This window comes from Nanorana parkeri, unplaced genomic scaffold, assembly GCF_000935625.1.
Source record: "Nanorana parkeri isolate BGI_ZX_2015 unplaced genomic scaffold, ASM93562v1 scaffold388, whole genome shotgun sequence".
Lineage (NCBI taxonomy): Eukaryota > Metazoa > Chordata > Amphibia > Anura > Dicroglossidae > Nanorana > Nanorana parkeri.
In genome coordinates this window covers 883,693-893,343 of record NW_017306656.1, presented here as the reverse complement: position 1 = coordinate 893,343, position 9,651 = coordinate 883,693, and the positions used below count along the sequence as shown (strand labels likewise).

Sequence of the window (9,651 nt, the reverse complement as noted above, 5' to 3'; positions counted from 1 at the left end):
TATAGAGGACTACAAAACCCAGCAATAGTACAATATACAGCGCAATGCAGAATACCACCAGCTATAGAGGAGCACAAAAAATCCTTATAGCTGGTGGTATTCTGCATTGCGCTGTATAATGTACTATTGCTGGGTTTTGTATTCCTCTATAGCTAGTGGTATTCGGCATTGCACCACTGTATAATGTATTATTGCTGGGATTTGTAGTGCTCCTCTATAGCTGGTGGAATTCCGCATGGCGCTGATTAATGTATTATTGTTGGGATTTGTAGTCCTCTATACAGCGCAGTATACCACCAGCTATAGAAGAGTACAACAAATCCCAACAATAGTACATTATTGACAACTTTTTCAATAATCGATTAGTTGTTGCAGCCCTACTTTTAATGGCTGCTGTGATTTACTCAAACACTCTTTTTGCACCATATTAATACAAGAGTCCAAGCTACTGGACTATTACAAGTTTTCAGAACCACATATCTATATATTCCATTCAGAATTAATGGCGGATTAACAAATACAAAAAAAAAAAAACACCACCTACCTCCATTGCATGTGCAAGACGCTCTTCAAGAGCCATGTAAGTAAGAAACTGAGGATCCATGTAGGACATAGCTTGTGCTACACCAATACCTTCACCAAAGTCATCCAGCAATCTAGGGTTAAGAAAAATAAAAAATAGCTAAAATCATACTAGTTGGTTTTCCACACAAATGTACATGCTAACAGCGCTTTATTTATAACTAAATGGGTGAATTACTTTATATGTTTCTTTATTATGCAGATAATGCTTTACAAAACACAACCCTAATGTAGTTTTGTGGGGAAAACCCCCCCACACATTTATGGAATCCCCATACCTATGAAAAACCTTTTTGGGTGCCATCATGAATTGTTCCCTGATGCATGTAAAACTAGAACAAATTCAGACCAGGAAATACAATCCCACACATAAATGTTTTAGGTTTGTGGCTAGTCCATATGTATTTAAAAAAAAAAAAAAAATTAAACTTGCCGATAACATTACAAGTCTGCATGGATAAATTCCTGACATGTCAGAACATACTTCAACAGTATAATCATTTACCAATAACTAACTTTTACCATTAAAAAGCAGTCCAGTCTTTGGCTAGAAGACATTTCTTCAGGTCTCCCCTCCCTTAGTGATCAGTCACTGGGAGTGTTTTAAGGTTCTAACTTTGTTGCTGTTCACAAGGTCAGTGGACAGCAGCAGAGGCCCAATGTGCAGGGCTTGAAAAATCCTCTCGTCCCAGGCGTCGGAAAATAGGAATTCCACACCCCTGCGTGTATACCCGACTTTACAGATAAGCATTGCATGCACATAGTAAAATGAAAAATACCATAAACTAAACAAGTATACATTTTCCTTCGGTAGGTTTTGCCAGTTACTAGATCGATAGTTGACATTTCCTAGTTACTTTGTAAAATTTCAACACAGGCTGTAGACTGAATATCATTTTTGGATTCAAGCGCCGATTTAAATTTTTTTATAGCTTGAGGCATTGCTGCTGTGGTGGAGTCGTCCATTGTGTTGGCAATTATACATTTATTGAAGTTTGTTTCCTTTATGACTGACTTACAAAAAGGAGTTGAATTCATAGCCATGTGGATGAATTTAAAAATTAAGGAGCTATATGCTGACAAATAATAGAAGGATCTAGGTGTATAACCCTATCTGGGGACACTTCTGCTGACATGGAGGAATACTGCATATGTTGGCAGCTTTGCATCCACTAATGTGATCAGTTTCCTGCTTGTGGATATGCAATATTTATATCAAGTGAATTGGAATAGACCTGAAACCTGTTTCGGCATTGATTACACAAAAACCTGGTTCTTTCAGCACAGTCTCTCTCAAAAAGGCAATAGTTAATATGCATAGAATTTCTCTGGGGGTATCATGTGAAGTCAGCTTGGTACACAATTACAGTCATGGTAGGCCTATAATACATGGAAGTGATAATTATGTATAGACATTCTTTTGAGCACATACTGTATAATAAACACAGACAATTTATACAACTTTACATATGGGTACAAAATGGTAAAGATATATGGACTTAATCTAGCCAATTTAATGATTTACAATATGGTTTATTCTGGAACTTTGTTTCTATAGAATTACAGTTTTAGATTTACACTTTGTACTGCCTCAAGGTGGCCGTACACCTTACAATCATCGTTCATTTTTATTTGTCCTGTCATCGTACCCTCGTTCAATTTCTGCACAAATAGCCCATCATGCACAGACAAATGTAGATTTCGATAAGTGATCGTCAGCAATACTAACTGGCCGAATTTCTTCGATCAACAGAATATATTTTTTTTGCGCATGTGCAGTGTTCATGTTGCGATTTTTGTTGTGCAAAAAACGCCACAAATCAGTCGATTTTCAGCGAAAGTTTTCTAGTCTCCCTGTTTAACCAAATTTGGCCAGTTGTACAGTTATTGCGATCATGCACTCCACCATCAATTGGCCGATTATGGTACGACAAATGGATTGCATGTTTAACAGCGCATTTTTGCCCCATAGACTTCAATGGAAATGGCCGAAAACACACAGCAGAAATAAGTTGAACCTTTTCATGTGCGTTTTACACGTGCTCATGTTTCCGACGCTGCCAAAACATGCGTCTTCATGTACACGCGTGTCAAACTGTGCAAAACGCACATAAACTTGCAAATAACCTGAACGTGCATGTACAAACGCGCAAAAACGATGCCACCTAGGTGTGAACCTGGCCTTACTGAAAAAGTATAATTCTTTCTGCAATCTTTGTTGTGAGAGCAGAAGGACAACAGGTGAATAACTGAGAGAAGTCTGCCTTATTTTTTCAGAGTAGATGCAGCAACTGGGGCTGCTAAGCAAAGTACACCACAGCTAAATTTGGTATGCCCATAAGTATAACAAACTGCCAGCATCCACATTATGTAATTCTTACATCAGTCTGATAGTACAAACTTACAAAAAGGTGGTTAGACAGTCACCCAAAAGCATATGATAGTAATAGTAGGTAGACACGTAATAAAGCTTTACCTCCATTCAACTTCTAGGTCTTCACTCATACTTGAATCATCTTCTAAATTATTATTGCCATCTAAAATAAAAAATCCTGGGGGCAAATAATGGTTTCCAATTTCATTTTCTTCATCTGTGCTGCTCTCAACGTCTTCATGATACTGTAACCAAGGAATTTCACCATCTTCTAAAGAAGTTTGTTCTCTTTGGTAGGAGAAAAATAAACGATTGTACATTGCCCAACATTGCAAAGTTACTGGATGCAGCCGTATGAAACAGCTGTTAACATTTATTTAACTCAACAAACACATTATAAATTAAATACAACACACCACAATCTATGGAGACACCCCTGTCTTATCCTTTATTGAAAAAAAAAGTACTACAGTTCTGCATTTTAACAGACTATAAATATTAACAATTCTAAAATGTAATAAAAAACTGATATTTATCAACATACGAATACAGTATATTAAATCATGTACAAACCAGAGCAATAGCTAAAAGTACTTATTGTGAGCACTTGATGCAATAGCTGGCTCCGTCTGAATTCTCTAGGGGCAAACATGCTCCAGCACTAACTAAAGAGATTAATTCCCCCTTCAGAAAAAGGCAATTAAAAAAAGGGGGAATATCACCATTTCTATAAAAATACACAAAATATGTATGAATTTGTTGGTACTCTTGCAGCTCATTGAAACAATGCTTCATTCTACTACTATTCTAAAATGGCCTGGACAGATTTGTTAGTACGCCTAGAAATTATAAATAAATTGGATCACAGTGATTTTCTGTAATTAGTATCACACATCTTCTCCTAAATCACCCAGTCAACCGATTTAAATTGGTGCACATGATGATGCCAAACAGCAACCTCACTAAGCATGGACCAGAGAAAGCAAAGGAAAGTTAAATGAGGTGATCAGAAGAAAAACAAAAAAAAAGAATTTGTGGACCAGCATGCCAAAGGTAATGCCTGTAAGACCATCTCCAAGCCGCTTGATGTTCCTAACTACAGTTGCAAAAATTAAGAAGCTTAAAACAGAACATCACTCAAATCAACTTTGAATGCTTGCAGTCCTTCTCCCTTTGCAATATGTAAAGCTGATTTTTTTTTAACCTTGTTTTCATAGTTACATTGATTAACCACTGATTAAAAAAGGGCCTTTTTAATTTTGTTACTCTATGGATTACATTTGTTACAGATTTGTATTACTATTGTATTTATTAGGAGATTTAGATTTATTTTTACTGGATCGCATTTGTGGATATTGACTAGAAATGCACCGAAATTTCAGCTGCCAAAACATATCGACTGAAAAGGGTACTTAAATGCTGAAAGTACAACTTTTTGCCCATAATTGCGGTGCATCTCTAGTTTCTCTATTCCCAGCTGAGCGCTGTTCTCCATCCCCTCTGACATAGAGTGTCGAGCAAAGAGGAGAGAAACTGTCAGGTGGCCGAGCGGGGCGGAGAGTGCCATCAGTGGTGGTGTCACAGGAGACTGAGCTCTCCTCCTACACCACCCCACTCAGCCTCCTGTGATCAGGATGGAGATCAGTGCTGGCAGAAGACAGCTGAGCCGGTGGTGCGGGGGAGGAGTCAGCGGTGTCACAGGAGGCCTCCCCACACACCGCTTGGCCTCCTGTAAGAGCATGTCAGGATGGAGAGCAGAGTAGAAGAGCTCAGCGATCAGGACTGATTTACGATTGTAAACATACTGTGTCCTCAATTATTTACAAGCAGTGTCCCCAATTATGAATGAACAGGAAGTGCTCTACATCACTTCCTTTTCATTCATGATTGTGGACATAGTAACTCATATTATATCCCCAGTTTATGAATGGACAGGAGCACTTAGTATAGAGACTTCCTGTTCATTCAGAACAGGGGCTGCAGAAAAGAGAAGCATCCTGATATTTCACACAGAGCCTCCGACACGAAAGTAAAAAAAAAAAAAAAAAAAAAAGTTCCTCTTAAAAAAAAAAAGTACCTCTTATATTGACGCTACCGGGATAAAATAAGCAGCTCATTCTTGTATACACTTACACTTGTAATACCTCTTTGTTTATCTGAATTCTCTGTATACCACATTAATACCTAATGTTCATAGACTTGTTTGTAGTCCTGAAAAGGGAAATGCAGATCCCCGAAACCTGTAGGCTTTTTCTCTTTAATGGAATTTGCAAACATACACAGGGTTATTCACAAGAGGGTGAAGAGTTTGGAGAAGGCAGGAGAAGTGAACAATCTAGGACAACATAGCTGAACTGGAAAGTGAGCTGAATTACAGAATTTTTCCAAATCAGCTATGTTGTCCTAGATTGTTCACTTCTCCTGCCATCTCCAAACTCTTCAGCCTCTAGTGAATAATCCTGTTACTGTTGTTATCGATTCCTTTTTTTAAAGCTACCTTTAAATCTAGACACTGCCCCTCTCTGCGGTGATATGCTCGCAGAGTCCATTCATCCTGAATAACTCGAGAATATTTTACATTTTTCATTATATACTACAGTTTAGTCTGCACCTTCCTCAAGTCTTCAGTTTCCCTACTTATTCTGATATGTTTTGACACTGTGGTTCTTTGGAATAACTATTTGATTTGCTGCTCCTCTGTTTCGACAAACTGACGCATAATTTTACAGTGTTTGTTTTAGTTTACAGGGTGCTGGTATAAATCTAACAGTCAACACTTTTCATGAAAGAATGACAAACAGCATTTTTGTACTTAAAGTTCTTGCTTTCTAGTTTATTGAGGGACGCAGGATTGTGACATTCGGGTTATACTGCCAACTAGATGGTTGCAATGCAGACCCTGCCAGTAAAAACAAGGTTTTCGATAGTGACTCCAGCCATTTAGCTATAGCATCCTTAACCACTTCAGTACTGGCCTGTATATACCCCTTCATTAGCAGGCCATTTTTCAGTGCTGTGATAGTTTAACAATAACTCGATCATGCACCACTGTAGCCAAAGTGTAAATATAAATATCTATCTTCTTTAGGTGGCATTTAATAATCAACATCTTTTTAAAACTATAATAAGGGGTAAAAACGACAGCAGATACACACACACATATACATATATAAATGAGGACTGTATGAAAACCCCTGAAATTTCCCCTTTTTGGAAAGTAGACATCTCAAATTGATCTCATTTTTTGCCAAAACGTTTTGGAAATAATAAATATGGAATAAAAATGTTGGTATTGAGGGGATTAAAACATGGACCTTGGTGAACTAGATACATTAAACTGTACAGGTCATACACAGAGGGAGGAGGTGAAGGGGTTAATGTATTGGTCACATACAGTGGGAAGATGTAGATGAGGGAGCTAATGTACAGATATGCAGGATAAGGAAGGTGAAGATGTGCATATGCAGCTCACTGCAAATACAGCATGGAGAGCAGATAAGCAGGAGAGAAGGGGTGGTGAAAGGGTTAAAAGCAAATCCACAACTTGCCAAAAAGCCATACCTCCTAGAAATTAATACAACTTACAAATAAAATGTTGGAAAGTATGGTCAGATTATTTAAAATGCATATCTGCAAGAGTAGTAAAAACACTTACTCAAGTTGAAAGCAAAAGTCGGAATTCTCCTCTTCTAAGCTGCTGCTATTACTCTGCACCTCATGCTCTTCTTTTCCAGGCAAAGTCTCCCAGCTTTCATCACTAGAGGAATGATCTTTGTCACCAGAGAAATAGGGGGGCAAACAGGTAGACCATTCTCCATCACTGCACTCAGAGCTGCAAAAGGCATTACAAAAGACAATGTAAACCGATTTGAACCTGAAAGACACACTCTGGAACCTTTACAAAGTATGTTTTGTTAGACTTCCATATGTGTAGACAATGTCTTCCTATTGCTGTAGATGGGATTGCTGTATTCATGGGACAAAGGATATTCCCCCTGAATGTGGGCATTACACACACACACACACACACACACACACACACACCTTCCCCAGAACTGCTCAGCCTATGTAAAGAGAATCCCACCACTGGGTCCTGTTTTCTTATTGTGCATGTGTGCCGTGGCCTCATTTATTTCTGTGGATAAGCCATACTCCACTGGACAGCTAGTGGCTGCCATGAGTACAGCATACCCACGGGAATGAACGGGACCAGATGTAATAAAGGCCGTGCAGTGCTGGGCATGGTTGCACATTGAAAATGGCTGGAACAAGAAGATAGATAAGTATATGACCAGGTGCACTGCATTCAGTGGGGTGTGGGGATTATGTAAAGGACAACTGTTCTAAAGGTACCGTTTTCCTTTAAATGTAGGAGATTTTTAGATTAATCTGTAGATGCAGAGTAGAGAAGCTATTGCAAGACTCAGCCTAACTGCTTTCAAAACATTGAGATAAGATATAAGCCATACAGGGAGTGCATTGTTTTCAGTGAGTCATCTGACTCATAGACTTGTGAGAAGGAGCAGTGAAGCAACTGATGTGTCTTGCAAAGCCGAAAGCTCCCAGTCGGAAAAAAAAAAAAAGAAAAAAAAAAATCAGCTAACTAATCAATTCTAAAAATAATGGTTAGTTGCAGCCCTAAAAGGAGTGTACTCTTCATGTGAATGAGGCCTAAAGGGTTTGTGCCCAGGACCAGTGAGGTACATCTGCATTTTCCCAGCATCTAGGAGGATTTTCCTGAACAAATGACCAACTTAAAAGCAGTTTAAAACACACACGTTTCCTTTAATAATGAATCCAGATCAAACAAATACATGTTGCATGGCAAAGTATTTTACATTATTGCCCAAGCACTTAGTCATCCTGGCTCCAACTCTTAGTTCTGCTTCCCTGAACTTCCTGCCCAGTACAAGATCACAAGGGACAAAGTAGAGGCTCCAGCAAATGTTCATCTACAAGCTTGGAGAAGGAAAAAGGAGAGGGCAGCAGGGGGGAGGCGATTGGCTTGTCCTGCTGTGCCTCTGTGTGTGTGGAGACACACACACAGCTTACTAGCACACACAAGGGTGGCTCCATTAGGACCCTGCAAGGGGAAAAAAAAACATCCTAAAACAGCATATCCGGACCAGTGCTCAGGGGGCCAGCCATCTGGTCATGAATACCACTGCACTCATTTAAGCAGTGCCTGAACAGCAGTTGAAATGATCAATAAAGTTGCCTGTTTGGGCATAAAAGGGTTTAGTTAAAAGGGAGAATTTTGAGGCGAGTGATTTTCACTCAGCCTCATAATCTGAGCCAACCTGTGACAATGAAACTGTCACAGGTCGGCCAGTAGATCGGGAAGTGAGCGAACACATACCACCGCTCGCTAACTTCTCGATCTATCCCTGCAGAGAGCCGTGACCGTCACTCACGGCTCCCTGCAGGGATTGCCCCCTTCCCTGTCCAATCCTCCAGCGCTGACAGACAGGGGAGGGTACAGCTGGCTCTGCCTCTAGATAGCCAGAGCCAGCTGTCAATCACGCAGCTGGGTGGATCTAGACCGTATTGTCGGGATCCGTTCCGGTGTCTTAGTATACCGCGAGCTTTAGCTCGCGGTATACTGAGCTTTAGGTGACGGGAGGATGATAGTTATGTCCTCCCGTTACCCTTAGGAGAACTATGGGGAAAAGCCCGGACCCCATAGTTCTCCTTTAACAGAGATGTAAAGCAAAATATCACTGAAGAGAACAGTAATATTTAATTATTTGTCATCACAAACCATATGTATCCTGTTTACTGCATTTAGGTCAAACACAAATCGGAATATAGAATTATATACAGGGAAAATAACACACACACACACACTTATGGTAGATATTCCGACAAGGCAATGCTTGTCAAAACCCTGACCAATAAATTCATATAAGTTGCTTCATTACAAGACCTGCGAGTGCCTCTTCAACTGGACCATTTGTATCTACTTGCCTCAAGTGCACCCAGGCAGTTTTTTTTACTCTCATCGGACTACAGTGCCCACCATTGGACTTTTATATTGTTGCTCCCCCCAAACATATAATTTAGTTATATTGCTATACAAATATTTTGTTGACAGGTTACACCACTAAGATTTGCAGTGGTTACAGAAAATACAAATGGGGGGCCTGAAGTAGCTAGAGGAAGAGGCAAACATAAAAGTTGATCCCATTAACTAATTTTCCTTAACTAGCCCCAATTTTTTCCTCAACTAGCCCTACTTAAAATGAGCACTATGGAGGTGATTTACACTCAGCCTCATAGTTAGAGCCAACGTGTGACATGGAAAATGACCAGGAAGGGAGCGAACAGATGTCGCTCGCTCACTTCCCGATCATCTCCCTGCACTGAGCGGCAACTGTCAGGCCCTCTGTGATACTCCAGCATTGGGTGAAGGAATGGACAGAGGAAGGGGCAGGCACAGCTGGTTCTGCCTCTCGATAGGCAGACCCAGCTGTCAATCAGCTAGCTGTGCAGATCTCAACAGTATTGTCAGGATCCGTCCCGGCTGCGGTGCTCTCAGTATATAGCTAGCAATAGCTTGCTATATACTAAGCTTTGGGTCACGGTTAGACGTTTGTATATGTCCTCCTGAGACCCTAAAGAGAAATATGGGATTAAAAAGTTTACCCCATAGTTCTCTTAACTTCTTCCTTTTGATGCCCTTGCGGCATTAAAAA

At 40.0% G+C, this 9,651-nt stretch overlaps 1 protein-coding gene across 2 annotated transcripts in view; it reads right to left on the bottom strand.

The window, feature by feature from the left end:
* The window catches only part of PJA2 (praja ring finger ubiquitin ligase 2), a 32,308-nt gene that overhangs the window by 3,964 nt on the left and 18,693 nt on the right, over positions 1–9,651 (bottom strand). For both annotated transcript variants that reach the window (XM_018559315.1, XM_018559314.1), the window contains 3 exons: positions 6,612–6,788; positions 3,059–3,244; positions 545–656 (listed from right to left, as the gene is read on the bottom strand). In XM_018559315.1, the coding sequence (XP_018414817.1) occupies positions 545–656; positions 3,059–3,244; positions 6,612–6,788 (475 nt within the window). The remainder of the gene's footprint in view (positions 1–544; positions 657–3,058; positions 3,245–6,611; positions 6,789–9,651) is intronic.